This window comes from Elephantulus edwardii, unplaced genomic scaffold (assembly GCF_000299155.1).
Source record: "Elephantulus edwardii isolate Elephantulus edwardi_28Jun2011 unplaced genomic scaffold, EleEdw1.0 scaffold00064, whole genome shotgun sequence".
Taxonomy (NCBI): Eukaryota; Metazoa; Chordata; class Mammalia; order Macroscelidea; family Macroscelididae; genus Elephantulus; species Elephantulus edwardii.
In genome coordinates, this window is record NW_006399814.1 from 11,550,965 (window position 1) to 11,567,827 (window position 16,863).

Here is a 16,863-nt window from a genome sequence, read left to right on the forward strand (position 1 = left end):
ATTTTATTATTTTTGTGTGCGTGTACCGTCAAATCAGATCTGACTGGTACAGGAGGAGATTGCCCCTCCTTCCCCGGCAGAGCATCTGGTGGATTCAAACCGTGCACCTCTGGGACTGTAGTTGCAGCTTCTTGCCACTAGGCCACCAGAGCTCCCCTTAAAGTGTGTAATTCTTAACACAAGTAAATTAATAATATAATATTTAATAATATTTCATAGATATTATTAAGGAGCAAGGATGTTACTTTAAAATCTAAGGTGTTTCTGAGCCAATCCATGGTCTTCTCAATTGCTTCATATGCATGTGAAAGTTGGACAATGAATAAGGAAAACCAAAGAAAACGCCCTTGAATTCTGTTAGCAATGAGAACTGAATATACCATGGCCTGTCAAATAAACAAACAAATGTCTTGGTATAAGCTGCAACCAGAGTGCTCCTTAGAGGCAAGGAGGGTAGAAAGATATGTGGTTCAACTCTATCAGCCACTCTGCAGTCTCGTCCTGTACATCTTTACAGCCTTTGAAGGAACCCCAGAGGGCAGTTCTGTTCCGTCCTATACGGGTCAATATGAGCCACAATAAAACTCAATAGCAATGGGCTTCATTGTGAAAAGTATGTTCAACCACCCTATAAACAATGGAAACAATTAGTACAAAGGTAATTTATCATTACATCAGCTGCCTTCTGTCTGAATTTAAGGAATCTTTTACAACAGCTTTTCAAAAAGTTTGTGTAAATGGTGATATCTCTTTGCTAAAATGTACCCTGAAATAAACTGGAATCAACTTGCAGGCACAAGCAATATTTTCTACTTCTCTGGATTTCATGAAAACAATGCTAACCTTTTAGGGCTCAGCAGATGCACACTGGTTAGACTGCAGCAGTTACATACAGCTGTTTAGCTCTGACTAAAATTTAAGTTCCACTGCAGAATTAATCTGTTAGTTAGGATAACATACACTTTGTCCAAGCATCAACCTTACCCAGAAACATTTTTCAGTTCTTACTATAAAATTAGAGACCACAAATAGCAAAGACATTGGAATCTTTTATTTTCCATCATATAAAGATAGCAACCAGCAGTTGCCACTTGTGAGGTCACACCTGTCAATTCTAGTATCTCGTCTTATCACAACAATTTCCTACTTACAGACTCAAAAAGAAATTGCAAAAGAACAGACAAAACAACCTTCTTGGGCACATAGAGAATCAAGTCTTTTCTAAAACTATAAACTTAAAGTCCTATTTTTTTCCTATATCGTAAACAATATTTTCATAGTATTCATTATTCCACAGAATGTGTCTTCACATTTTAAACTGGATTACCTCCCTTAAATTACTGTATTAAATTCAAGTAATAAGAACCAGAATAGTGAATTCCACTGAATTTGTCTTCTGTATTTGCTTATTACAATACTAGTTAATACACCCATTTATATTTTTTACATATTCAGTAGTTCAACAAATACATGATTCTGTTTAATTTGAACAATGTTACAAGTCAATACTTTACTGAAGAAAATGGATGAAATCGCAGCATTAATTTCTGAAATGAAAGACTGCTATTTGCCTTTCCCACTTTCGCTTTCAGTCCATCACTACTCTACGTGTTCTTGCTCTTGTCCTGGAATCAACCACCGAATGCTCTCAGTTCGAATGGTAGCATACATAATAAAACTGATTAAAAAAAATAAGGAAAATACAAGCAACCAGTCCACAGTTTTTATCAGTGTGCTGGGAAGAGGGCCCATTTGGTCAGCTTGAGTTACCACCACATTTTTCTTGGCTTCTATACCTGAAAGAGAAATCAGTTGTTTCACATCAAAAAAAGCACCTGCTGCAGATTTTTCTGAAATAGTATGCATGGTATGCAAAATGATACGCAGTCTTAATATGAACACCACTGTTAGGGTATCTGGGATGGATTTCACTTGCCTGTCAGTGTAATTTGCAACTTGCTTTTCTCCCCACCACATCAAAGAAGGAATCCATTCAGCTGTTCAAAGCAAGAACTTGAATATCTGCGAACTCCTCAGAGGCTTCCTAACCAGTGCATTGCAAGAACTATCTTTTGTATCGAGACCAAAGTTCAATAAGTAACTAGAAAAGCTCCTCTGAGGACTCTATAAAATGGTTCCACAAGTTAAACAATGCTAAATTGTTCTGGGGCGGTAAAAAGTTTTTTAAATAATTTACTGAAAGAACTGAAGCATTGCACTGGAACTAGTGATACCAAAGATGCTGAAGTTCTTGAATTCATATCCTAGAGCCCTGAGAAACTGCTCCCTCTCTCTACATCAATCTAGATGGCAAGCAGGGACCTACAATACAATAATTCAGGACAAGACTTGGGATATCTGGAGCTCTGGTGGCCTAGTGGCAAGATGCTGCACTGCAATCCCAGAGGTACGTGGTTCAAATCCACCAAATGCTCTGCTGGAGAAGGAGGGGGCAATCTCCTCCTGTACCAGTCAGATCTGATTTGACAGTACACATAAAAATAATACAATTTTTTAAAAAAGACTTGGGATATCCAAACTCTTCATAACAAGCCTTCCACCCCGAGTAGAAGTTCTACCTTCTTTAGTATTAGATATAAATAATTACACAATTAATATATATGGAAGGTGTGTGATAATCTATAACTATTTACAGTGAATGCACTTCAGGAAGAAGTGGCATGCTTACATTTTAGGTTCTAAAGTTTCCAGGAACTTTTCCAACAAAAGAAATGTCTTCAATTTACAATGCTCAAACTTTCATGAAAAGGGCACATAGGTTTTGGCAAATGTTAAGGAACTATAATGGCATCTATAAATAGATGGATTAATAAATAGAGCCCTAGACAGCAACAAAATGAAATCAATAAATCACATACAAATAAATTGTATATTGTTGGGTGAAATGTGTCAAACAACAAGAATATATACCATCATTTCCCCATAAATATACAGTTCATAAACAGGCAACCCGAGACAATGGCATTAGGTGTCAAGACTTTGATTATCTCTGGGGGAGAGGAAGCGCTAAACAGGGGTAAGAATGTTCTGTCTCTTCATCTGAATATAGGTTATCCAGGCTTTTCACCTTGTGAAAACTCCTCATGCTGTACATAAAGATTTGGGGATATATTATTTTATTTAAATATGTTTAAAAGTAATTATTAAAGTTATGTGCAGGTGAATATGGTATGTCAATTTTATGTATATCATTTTATTTAGATATATAGATATTTCAAACTAGGTATCAATAAATGAGTTGTGCTCCAATCCAAAGGCAGTAGGTTTAAATTCATCAGCTGCTCCATGAGAGAAAGATGGAAAATCTCCCATGTGATTTATAGTCTTTGAAAAACCCTGGAGAGTCAGCTATGAATCAGTTCTAACTCAACAGCACATGACACCACCAAAGCAGATCCCAATGATACACTGATATAATTGATAGACAGGTATCAATAAAGCATATCTTTACAAAAAGTTTCTCAACAGAATTACTTATTCATGTTAAGTTTGCTATTCATTGGGAGATACTTAACAGGAAGTAGTTTATATAACAGAAAATAGTTTATTAGGGTGGGAAAAAGTTTACAGAGTCAATCTTGAACCCCACATAGGATATAAATTATAGCAGATTAAAGCCTATAGATAGCATATACACTCAACAATGAAGTATTGTCTTCTGTATGGTTTTATTTCTACATACCTGTCTGATTAAAAATGAAGATTTTTAGAGTTTCCAATGTTCGTTCTGTATGGTTAAATCTAGCCATTGGTTTAGCTCCTTGAAATAACAAAATATTTGGAACAGCTACAGTGCCAAATCTGGTAGAAAGGCTGCAATAAAAAGAAATCCATCAGGAAAATTAGGCTGGGTGAGCTTTCTCAAGATAATCACTTTATCAGAATGGATAAAAATAAATGAGAAAAGATTCGTTTTTGTGACCTAAAAAGTGTTGTGATATTCAGACTTACGGCTTTTAGTTTGTTTTTCCTTTTTCCCCAAATAGGTCATGGTTTGGGTCATTCCTGTTCTGCACTCCTGCTGTTTTCTGTGGAACTATATCAATTACAAGGAGTTCTGGTAGCCTAGTGTTGAGAAGCTGCACTGCCAACCCAAAGGCACACAGTTCAAATCCACCAGCTGTTCCGTGGGAGAAGAACGGGCAATCTCTTCCCATCCAATGTGCTGTCTATGAAAACCCAGTGGAGGGTCAGCTATGGGTCAGTTCCAACTCAATGTCACACAACAATAACAACCATAAACATGAAAGAAACACACTGTGTAATTTATTTGACAAAATAAATTTAAACTCCTCAGAAAGCCCATTTCTATCTCTTATGAGAGTAAGTTATGGTAAGCACAAGAGAATACATGATCTACCATCATGCCAAGAAGTTCACAGTTAAGGGAAGCAATTCAGTAGTCATCTGTAGATTGGTTTTATCTTTTTATGATATAAAGCAGCCTGGGTTCAAGCCTCTATTCTAATAATTTAGGGAGGTTAATTACCTCCCCGAGCCTTAATTAGGGAAGCTCTGGTAACCTAGTGGGTAAGGAATTATGCAGCCAACCTAAAGGCAGGCAATTTGAAACCACCAGTTGCTCACAGGGAGAAAATGGGCAATCTCCTCCTATACAGTTTATGGCTTCTGAAAACTCACTGGAGAGGCAGCAGCAAGAAAGCAAACGAACAACAGCAAACCGTAGTGGCACAGTAGTTAAAGTACTTGTCAATGAAAAAGTGGCTGTTCAAATCCACCAGCCTCTACAAGAGAAAGATGAGACAGACTACTTCTGTAAAGATTTACAGCCTTAGAAGCCCTTTGGGGACGTTCTACTCTGAGATCATGTCTGTGATTCAGAATTGACTCAATGGTAGCAGGTTTGGGCTTTTGGTTTTTTGCAGCCTCAGCTGCCCCCATGAATAAAATGGTAATTAATACTGGCATTTTTTGTTTTCAATTTGGAAACATGCTCTAACCTAGAATGAGCACATGAGGGGAACACAATGTCCCAGTCCATATAACAGGAACAAGTCTACATAAGTGAGACACTTGGAGGGATACCTACATATGAAGGAAAGAAGGAGCAGAGCAGATAAAAAAGCAGCAGGGGTGAGTGGACAGTACTGGTCTCCAAACCAGAGAGAGGGCTGAACGAGAGCTGGAGTCCGTCAGCTGGCTCAGGGATGGTGGTGAGCTCAGTCCAAGCTGGACATGCGGCCCTGGCTATCCTTCCTGATTAGTTGGTGACCATGAAAAGCTCAGACATTCCCCTGAAGCTCTAAAGAGAATTATTAATTTGTTGTGCCATATCTTTTTTCATCAACAGTCTGAAGTAAATGTTGACAATAACACTGCCCACCCTGAAAATCAGTGGAGTGTGAATTAATAAACTTCTTTCAACCTTAACTATTTTCAAATTATTTTATCACCAACCTAATCATCTTCCAGGCATTTCAAATCTGTTCACACATAACTTCCTTGTGACCTGCTAAGGAGTGTCCTTAAATCAGAGGAGGTGGGGAGCACACAGCTGAAAGCCTAGAACCGCTCACAGCCCTCCTAAAGGGAAATCTAGAACACCTGGGAAAGCTGTTTTTTTAGTTTACTGACACTCTAAGAAGGCAAAAGTTACTAGAAAAGGTTTATACACAGAAGAAATTATTTGAAGGTAACCATGCATGAGGAACATCACTAACTAGAAGGGAGGCAGGAAGCTCACATGGCCTAATGGAGAGGAAGTTACACTGCCAACTCAAAGGCATGCAGTTCAACTCCACCAACTGCTCCAAGGGAGAAAGTTGAGCCGTCTCCTCTGGTGTGATTTACAGCTTCTGAAAACCCACGGGAAGGTCAGCTATGGTCGGTTTCAGCTCAATGGCACAAAACAACAGAGGGGAGACATATATACAATAAGGGGAAGGTTAGCACAAAATTATGAAGATACCAGGAAAAACACAGAGTGAAAGGCAATAAAGATATATACTATTACATAAACCTACAACAACAGTTGCTGTTGGTCTTAACAACATAGAGTTGGAACCTACTTACAGCTAACCCTCTAGAGGGTTTTCATGGGCTTTAAATCACACAGAAGATTGCCCACCTTTCTCCCACAGAGAAGCTGGAGGACTTGAACAATATGCCTTTGAGTTAGCAAAGCAACTCTTTACCTACTAGGCTACCAAAGCTTCCTACAATATCCATAGTGACAATAATTTATAAATAGATATCTAATTAAATATACAAGTTGTACAAGTTTGGGAAGGTGAGTAGGCCTTAACCTGTGAATATATATTGACAGAGGATACTCTACACTTGTACTTACATGTTGCAGATATAGGTCTCTGTGAAAATATAGCTAGCAGAGCCCAGAGGGGACAAATGAAAACAACAAATACAAGGACAAGGTGGAACGAGTGCTGTTATGTTTTAGGTTAGGTTAGGTTAGGTTAGGTTAGGTGGATCGCAATCAATGTTAGGAAACAAATGTGTACAAGTTTTCAATGGAAAACCAACTTGCTCTGTAAACTTTCACCCAAATCACAACACAAAATTTTAAATAGAAAGGAAATACCCCCCAAAAAAGGAAAATAAACCCCAAACGCTCACTGAACAATAAATAAACAAAAAATAAACATAAAAAAGGTAAAGTGTAATTTTCAAGGGCTAAATTAATTTAAGTGCCTGTTAAGGGGCATGCATACATAAATAAACACAAGTCACAAGAAAGAAACAAGGAAGAGGGGGAAGAAAAGTGAAGGAAAGGACACAAGAAGATAAAAAGAAATCCTTAGAAGACCTAGAACAGGGTTGGAGGGAGATGAGGTACCAAGGTAGGGATCTACATCGCAGGTTAAATAAGAAGAGAATGTCCCATATGTGACATAACTTGTGCCAAACACATACTTTGGTCACTCATTTACCATAGGCAGAGCTACCTCTAACCTTCCACTATACAGAGAACGAGCTCTGGTGGCCTAGTGGCAAGGAGCTGTGCTGCCAACCTGAAGGCACATAGTTCGAATCCATCAGCTGCTCTGCAGAAGAAAGATGGGCAATCTCCTCCTCTGTGACTTACTGCCTCTGAAAACTTGCTGGAATGTCAGCTATGTGTCAGTTCTACCTTGACAGTTGTTGCCATTATTGTTATTAGGTGCCACCAAGTCGAGTATGACCCACAGTGACCCTATGAACAAAAGATCTGAACCCTGTTCTATCCTGCGCCATCCTCACACTTCCTGACACACAAGAGCCCACTGCAGCAGTCACTATATCAATCCACCTGGTTGAGGTCTTCCTCTCCTTCGCCAACCCTCCACACTTCCAACAATAACAGAGGATAGTCCACTCTCTTTTAGAGGCTTCCAGAAAATTACTCCATCAGCCCCTTCAATGGCCCACACCTTCAATCCACTTTGGAAGCGCATGTCTACTGCCTCTGCCTCTTAATTAGCTCTGATCTCCAGACAGCCACAACCATCATCCAAAGAGATAAGGATTAAGACCAACTAAAGTAAGATACCTGCTGTGCTGAGATGCATCCAGTGCCAAAAAATAAAGGCTAGGAAATGCCCGGGGCAAAGAATTGAAATGAGGAGCTAGGCTGGCAGAAAATCGACACCACGGCGTGTAAAACAGGACCAGTGTGCAGTCACTACCGTTTGGGTTTAGAAAATCCATAAGGTCCTGTGATGAAAGAGACAAGTGTTAAAGTCAGCATTAAACGGGCATGTACATTTTTCTAGAAGGGGACCCAATAGTAACACTACTACCTCCAGGGAAGGGAACTGATGGGAAGGGGCAGACATAGAAGGGAGATAATAGTATGTACACTTGAGGATTTCTGGAATCTTGAAACATATGAATCTATCAATCAGCAGAAAAGTCCTACAAAAGGTATGCTCTAAATCTTTTTTTCTTTTTTTCTTGTTGTATACCATCAAATGGGATCTGACTGGCACAGGAGGAGATTGTGCCTCCTTCTCCAGTGAAGCATCTGGTACATCTAAACCTTCCTGAGCTTTCCTAATATTACTACAATACTATCAAAACAGTTCGATAGTAATTAGTTGACAACAACTATTTTGATAGCTCTGTAGTCATTTTCAGAGATTATGAGGATGTCATAGGATAAGACAGGGCTCAAAGCTGTACAGTTGCTATGGATTGGATTTGACTTGACAGCACCTAATGACAACAATTTTAATGGTTTTCAAAATTCACATAATTTTCATAGTTCAAATACTAAGCACTCACAGGGTACAGGCTCCAGCTTCTGAAGCGTGTGTTTAACTCAATCCCATGGGACTAGGATCTCAGACATAAGCTGTCATCTCAGCATACTGGCATCTCTTGAAGTAAGCAACTGGATCAATATATGTGGCATGGAGCACCATCCCTGTCACGACTCTAATTCTGGCTGTTGACACTGCTCTCTCTTGGTTGCTGTGGTGACATCAGTCGAACAATCCTGCAGAGCTGAGACAGAGTGTCTACCAGCCATGGGAGAAGGATGTGAGGGCAGCCATGAGCATATAAATACACCACTGTTATTACATGCTGTCAAGTCGCTTGTGACTCCTAAGTGACCCTATGTATAGCAGCTCTGAACTCTGCTCTATACCGAGCCAACCTTATTGTCTCTGTCACACCTACCTCCATTCCTGTGGGAAGCCAAGTTTCATACTAAATATTTATAATAAACCAAATGCTATATCAGGATATGAGGGAGGCACTGATACAAGCTGCAATTCACCCTGAAGCACCAAGGCAGACCTTAGGTGTCACAGGGGCAGACACAAAGGCAAACCTTAAGCATTTATACTATTCTTGTATAGAATACAAGAATCATGAGTCAAGCGTAAGGTTTTCAATAGAAAGAGCTTAGCTTCATTTGCACAGAATTCTCTTTGTGATTTGATCCCTGGCAATTTTCAATAAAGGTACAGGGAAACTGTGCTTACCTGCTTTACCTCTGTTTACTTATACATTCTTGGTGTTCTGTCTCATTATTAATACTTATTAATATACTTTACCCTTGGTCAACAATACATTACCTCAGTCACTGAATCAATCCATCTCATCAATAGTCTTGTCCCTCCACCCACGCAGGCATGATGTCCCTCTCCAAGGACTAGTCCCTCCTTGCAACATGCCCAAAGTATGTTAGATGGAGCTTCAGAATCCTTGCCTCCAAGGAACAGCCTGGCTTCACCCTCTCCAGAACAAACTTGTTTGTTCTCCTAGCAGTCCATGGTGTATATTCAGTACTCTTCTCCAGCACCACAACTCAAAGGCATCAATTCTCCTTCTATCATCCCTAGTCACTGCCCAGCTTTCTGATGCATAATACGTAATTGCAAAGACCATATTCGCACTTAAAATGAGGAACCATGGCTTTCATATCAAGGGTTATATAAGCAGCCTGGAATTTAGCCCCCCCCCCCTTCTGGCTTTACAATCCTACAGAAATTTCCCATTATCCTAGCAGTTTCTTTGGATCACCAGGTATCCCACTACTTTTCATCAATAAAATTTCTCATAGGTTCGAAACTGCAGGTTTGGTAGTTCGGATATTCTGGAGGTGCATCTGTAATAAGTACTTCATTATGAAGTAGAGAAAAGCTGAGATTCTAACACCAAACACCATTCTGTCCATCGGGATTTTTATCATGAGGCTGGTCAGTGGTAAGATTACCCTGAGGATGACCAGTGTTAGGCCACCTTAAAAGCACAATCGATACTAGTTATCTTTGCTCCTTTCCCAATAAACATGAGGAGCAAGGGTAGTTTTCACTGAGGTAACCACTAAATGCTATTTCACTCACAGTTCAGTGAAGATTGCATTTAAAAGTTGTTGCTCTAAAAATAAAAAAATAATAAAGTTGTTCTTTGATGCCAGTCAAGTACGACTCATAGTGACCCTATGCCTTATCTGAACCCTGCCTTATCCTGTGCCAACTTCACAATCGCTGAGCTGACACACTCGAGCCCACTGCTGCACTCACTGTGTCAATCAACCTGGTTAAGGGCCTTCCTCTCTTTGACCAACACTCTACCTTTCCAACCATGATGTCCCTCTCCAAGGAAGAGTCTCTCTTAGCAATAAGCCCAAAGTATGTGAGACGAAGCTTCATCATCTTTGCCTCCAAGGAGCAGTCTGGCTATGCCTTCTCCAAGACATACCTGTTTATTCTTTTGGAGAAAGTCCACGGGAGGTTCAGTACTCAGTTCTCCAACACCACAATTCAAAGGTATTAAGAGTTGCGAATGAATGAAATACTAAACATATATACTACAAAGGAGAAATGCACTAAATGGAGTGTTTCCTTACCTGTGACATATTTAAAATCTTCAGGGTAAAATTTTCCAATCCTGTCACATTTCTCTCCTCACAGTTCACCTTCGGGGATTTCTGACTCTCAGTGTTGTTGGACTCCTCTGTCGGGGCGTGTTCAGACTCTGCCACTTCTGGCTCTGAGTAATACTCTTCGTCTTTGTCTGGGAAGTTTGCTACGGCACTGTCCACAGAAAAGAGGCTCTCTCTGAGTTTGCATTTTGAGTCCTCCTCGCCTCTAGCCCCGCAGGTGCCGCTGCTGGTCTCTGGACTCAGTGCATCCTCGGCTTCGCCCGGGATCACAGACAGCATCACCATGTGATCATCGTCCCTGCTGTCCAGTCCCAGCGCAGCACCGGCCTTGTCTGCTGGCACGTCCTGGCTCAGCTCCTCACTTCCGTGCACCACCTCTGCCTGCAGCGAGCGAGCCGGCTGCTCCACGGGCCACACATGACCACTTTCCTCTGCAACCAAAGCATGTCAGCAGGGTCACAATCACATCTGACTTCAAAACAAATAAACTTCAAATAGTTACCGTTCTCTTCAAACATGAAGCAATCCCCTATATGGAGAAAAGATACCTTTTCATTAAACTAGCCAAGGGGGATCCACCATTACCTAGGTCATGAATAAGGCACTTATAGAGTATGAGATCGAAAAGTGTCAAGTAAGTGGACAGATAGACAGCTTCACTTAGAACCTACTGCTTCTTGTCTGGATTATATCCAAAAGCATCCCAGCATAGACATCCAGCTAGAAAAATATGATGCAAACAGTTTAATCTATGTTTGATAATAATATCTCAAAAATAATAACAGCTTTATAGACACTGATTTTGGCAAAGCACACATTGCAATAAGCTCTGTGAGATGAGCAGTTGCTGAGGCAGAGAAGTTCGGCGTAATGCCAACGGCACACAGCTTAGTAAAGAGTGGAGCAGTCTGGAGCAAGGTCTTTCAGGTAGTAGCCCAGAGCAGGCCTAACTTCCCACCCTGATGCCTCTGGTAATGCTGATATGAGCTGCCTGACTGGCCTGGGCCACACAGTAGGTCCTTCTTGAGGTGCCCTTTCTGACAGCTGGGTGCTAAGATCCTGTCTGCTGCCCGTGAGCTGCTGCCCTTGAGATGGTAAGAAGGTGCACTCAACAGAACAGAGGCAGCAGCAGGAGCAAGAAGAAAAGGGCTTTCTACCCCAAAGAGACTGTATATGCACACCTATGTTTATCACAGCTTTGTTCACAACAGCAAGGAGTTGGAAACAACTTAAGTGCCCATCAACAAATGAACAGATTGAGAAGCTGTGGTATATTCAGACAATGGAATACTACGCTGCATTGAAAAGCAAGGAACTCATGCAATATTATTCAAAATGGGTGACCCTGGAGGACATTATGCTGAGTGAAATATCTCAGTCACAAAAGGACAAATACTGCATGGTGCCACTGTTGTAAAATAGGACTAACATCGGGGTTGGGGAGAGACTGAGAAAGATGGGTTCAATAATGTATACTGCATTGAAACAGATGAGGGAGAAAACTGTTTAAAAGGGATATGTGGTTAGGTATTATTTTCATGACAGGAGTACAGAATGAAGGAGGAATAGTGGAGTGGACCTAAGGGGAGAGACTATATAAGAATGAAATAATTTTTCTTTTACTGTTCAAAGACAAGAGTGTACTGTGGGGAGGGGAGGGCAGGGAAAAAAGTGCAACAATGAATGAATAGAAATCCAAAGTCTCTGTAAAGTTTCATTAAAATTAATAATAATAATAATTTTTTAAAGGGGCTTTCCTCTCTCTTTGGAGGCACAAGGTGGGTCCTATCTGAATGCTCAGGTAAAGGAAGGCTTCCAAACAGTCTTCACGTCTATTTAGCAATCTCCACTAATCACCTCGAGAGCAAAGGCAACTGCCCTCCACCTCTTACCAACACACCAATTGCCAGACTCTCTAACATAAACTGGGCAAGGAATACAAATGAGCCCTGCACAGCCCCTGTCCTCAGGCAACCTCAGTGCCTGCCCTCAAGCAGCCTCCCTATCTAACTGGGGATTATCACATCTATAGTGAGATCTGCCATGCCAACAGCATTTCATCAGAGGGCAAATGACCAACTGGCTTAGAGTGCGAAGAAGTAAAGGAGCTTCCCTGTGTATGCACAGGAGTGGCATCCACTTCCTAAATAGCATATATGAACTTTGATAAATGTCTACAGGTGTAGAGGGGCTTCAGGTCTTTTGTTCACAGAGTTGCTATGAATCATGCTCCACTTGATAGCAATCAACAATAACAACAACAAATATTCTTTGAGATGCATTCAGTGACTCAAATTCTCTGGGAATTCTGTTTCTGGCCAAGTTGGAGTAACAGGACCCAGATCAGCTGTTCCTCCTGTAACAAATAAAAATTACACAGAATACTAATAATTTAAGGACACAAGACAAGAAAGACATCACTGGACAATGATCACTGAGAAAGAGAAAATAAAGAGGTAACACCTATAGTTGGTCCAGTTTATGGACCTGAAGGAATTCTCAGCCAAAGGCTCGAAGAGGCAGAACTCAAGTAGAGCTGGGAGAATTCCTGAGTTGAGAAGATAGAGCTAAGAGTTCAAGAGGTTCCAGTAAACTATAGCTACATGGACAGATGTGCGATAAGGGGGCATTGTACAGAGAGCTTCAGAAGTCTTCAACAGGCACCACCTCCCCTTGAGTTCTAGCAGAGAACTGGACAGCACGTCCGTGTAAGTAAACACACTGCCGAAGACGGGCAAGAATTACACCAAAGGATCTGAGAGAGCAGCACCCAACACCCACAGAAAGTCAGAAAGAGGGCCTGCTGCCACACGCTCAACTGGGAAACCTCGCCATTCACGGGGCTCTGGGAAGAATACACAGACAGGACTTGCCACCCAAGTGGGACACAATGTTAGACTAAATAAAACTCTGTTCTCTTCTAAGAAATCTTAAAAACAAGACCTAAACGGACAAAAGCTTTCTAAGTAACTGTCTTGCTAAACAAAATTCATGAATATTTAGGTAATATAAACATTCTAAAATAGCCAACATTAAAAAAAAAACAACAACAATGCAAATAAGCTGTTTAAAACCCTGTGGAGGTGAGACTATTCAAATATGGGACATTGTTATAATGTAATGTCAAGTTGGCTCCAAGTCATAGCAACTCTATGCAAAAGAACAAAGCCCTGCCTCATCTCCCACCATCCTGTCCTCACGCTACAATCTCTGCTACACTTAACCCCCTGCTGCAGTCACTGCATCAATCCATCTCAGCAAGGGTCTTCCTCACTGCCCCCCGGCCCCCGCCCATTTTCCCAAGCACAAGTACTTTGCCAGGGACTGCTTCCTCTTGTATGAAACTCTAAGGAAACCATTGGTCAGTTCTGCCATCCTATCGGCCTCAAAATGAGCCATCCCACAGGTAGAAACTTGCTACCCCGAAGAAGAAAGAGACAGGAGGACACATACTGGGGCCTGGGATCCCCGCATCGAGAACCTCCTGGAGAGAGAGAGAGAGAGATGCAGCACTGGCAAAGGCACAAGACAGGTACAAGTGACCCAGAAATGCTGGCAGCAGAGGCAGAGCAGACAGCCCGCTAGAAAAATATGACACAAACAATTTAATCACTTCTTAGTTTGGTAAGGATACCCTTAACTTTTGCTAACACTTACCTGAACAGGGCAGGGGCCAGGCCAGTGCAAGGCTATTGAGGGGCCAAGGGCCTGAGGAACAGGAAGCCACACAGCAAGGAGAAGCCTGTCTGTGCGCACAGCCAAGAAGCTCTCCTGACTGAAGAACCAGGGTCATTCCAGATCCTGGCTATCACCTGTTTCTCACTAATAATAATCATGAGTATTATCTGTGAACTCTGCAAAGAATGGGAATCCCAGAACATTTGATTGTGCTAATGCAAAACCTATACTTAGACCAAGAGGCAGTCGTCAGAACAGAGCAAGGAGACACTACGTGGTTCAAAATCAAGAAGGCGGTGCTTCAGGGATGTATTCTGTCTCCATACCTTTTCAATCTGTATGCAGAACAGATCCAAGACACTGGGCTGTACGAGGAGGAATGTGGCATCAGGATTGGTGGAAGAATCGTCAACAACCTGCATTATGCAGATGACACAACCCTGCTTGCTGAAACTGAGGAGGACCTGAAGCGCTTGCTACAGAAGATCAAGGATTGCAGCCTCCCTCCTATATGGACTGAAGGTCAACATCAAGAAAACAAAGATTCTCACCACTGGGCCAACTGGTAGCATCAGTATGGATAGTGAGGAGATTGAGACAGTTAATAGTTTACTTGGCTCTACAGTCAACAATCTTGGTAACAGCAGCCAGGAAATCAAGAGACAAATTGCATTGGGAAAGTCAGCTGTGAGGGACCTACCAAGAGTACTGAAGTGCAACAACGTCAGGCTGGAGACTAAATTGCGCCTAATCCAGGCTATAGTCTTCGCAATTATGTGCTATGCATCAGAGAGTTGGACAGTGAATAGGGATGATAGAGAATTGATGCCTTTGAGCTGTGGTGCTGGAGAAGAGTGTTGAATATATCGTGGACTGCTAGGAGAACAAACAGGTTTGTCCTGGAGAGGGTGAAGCCAGAATGCTCCTTGGAGTCAAGGATTCTGAAACTTCATCTGACATACTCTGGGTATGTTGCGAGGAGGGACTGGTCCTTGGAGAGGGACATCACGTTTGGCAGAGTGGAGGGGCGGCGAAGGAGAGGAAGACCTTTGATGAGATGGATCGATTCTGTGACTGGAGTGGTGGGAATGAGTACGTTTGAGATGGTTAGGTTGGCACAGAATAGAACAGAGTTTAGAGCTCTTGTACATAGGGTTGTTATGAGTCGCAAGCGACTCTATGGCACATAACAACAACAAAAACAACATTACCTGCGAGTTCTATGTGGGCAGTTCAACAAATTATCAAACCTAACAGAAAAGCTGAATATCCTGGGAGGGAATGCTGGTGTCAGAATTGATTAAAAGGTGACCTCTTCATAGGAATCAGTCCCAGGCTACTGATACTGATAATGAGTCTCTTTCCCTTTTGTGAAGTTAGACAGGATTTTTGACATTGCCTCTACGCTGTCCTGTGATTACACATATTGAGGATAACAATTAACCAATCAAAACTAACTCAGAACTGACACACACATCAAATTTGACAAACAAGAATAGTTAAGGCGAGCTCTGGTGGCCTAGGGGCAAGAAGTTGCACTGCAATCTCAAAGGTGCATGGTTTGAATCCACCAGATGCTCTCCTGGGGAAGGAGGAACAATCTCCTCCTGTACCAGTCAGATCTGATTTGATGGTACACACACACACACACACACACACACAGAGAATAGTTAAGCAATTTTAACTATATCTGTATTCAATATGAGTGTGTTACATTTTAATATTTGTAAAGAAAAATCTCAAAATCTTTCTAGAGATGAAAATTGCAAGATCTGAGATGAAAACTACACTGGATGGAATCAATGGGAGATTAGACACTGAAGAAGGAAAGATTAGTGACTTTGAAGCCATAACTATAGAAATGATTCAAAATGAGAGATAAAAAATAATCTAAGATATTAAATGAACACCAGAGCTATGGGACAACTCTAAGTGGCCTAATGTACAGATGACTAGAGTATTCGAAAGAGCAAAGAGGGTGGAGTGACAGAAAAAAATATTTCTAGGAAGAACAGCTGAAAACTTTCCAAACTGGATGAAATCATAAATACATGAAGCTCAAAAATCTCCAAACTCAACAAACTACATTCAGGCATATCATAATCATATTGCTCAAAAAGAATTGAGGTTCAATATCAAGAAGACAAATATTTCTCACCACTGGACCAGTTGGCAGCATCAGGATAGTTGGTGAAGAGACTGACATTGTTAACAACTTTAGTTTGCTTGGCTCCACGGTCAACACTCTTGGCACCAGCAGCCAGGAAATCAAAAAACGTATTGTGATGGGAAAGTCTGTTGTTAGGGACCTCTCCAAAGTACTGAAGAGCAATGGTGTCTCTCTGGAGACTTAGGTGCGTCTGACACTTGTTATGCATCAGAGAGTTGGACAATGACTAGGGAGGATAGAAGGAGAATTGATGCCTTTGAGCTGTGGTGCTGAAGAAGAGTGTTGAGGGTACCATGGACTGCTAGGAAAACAAACAGATTCATCCTAGAAAGGGTTAAACCAGCAGTTCCCTGGAGGCAAGGATTCTGAAGCTTCATCTGACATACTTTGGGCATGTTGTAAGGAGGGACAGGTCCTTGGAGAGGGACATCATGCTTGGGAGGTTGGAGGGACAGTGCAGGAGAGGAAGGCCCTCATGAGGTGGATTGATTCAGTGACTGGGGTAATCGGGATGGGTGTGTCAGAGGCAGTGCGATTGGCACAGAATAGAGCAGGGTTTAGGGTTGTTGTACATAGGGTCGCTATGAGTCACAAGCAACTCGATGGCACATAACAACAACAACAGTGAAGGAAAAAAATG

General features: G+C 41.5%; 1 protein-coding gene across 1 annotated transcript; it reads right to left on the reverse strand.

The window, feature by feature from the left end:
- Positions 1-1,599: 1,599 nt before the first annotated feature.
- Positions 1,600-10,813, reverse strand: TXNDC15 (thioredoxin domain containing 15; the record flags this gene model as incomplete). Its single annotated transcript, XM_006888056.1, has 4 exons — positions 1,600-1,796; positions 3,704-3,834; positions 7,529-7,692; positions 10,340-10,813. Coding segments are annotated over 4 exons (966 nt in total), but the record flags the coding sequence as incomplete, so codon positions are not given.
- Between the last annotated feature and the right edge of the window lie 6,050 nt (positions 10,814-16,863).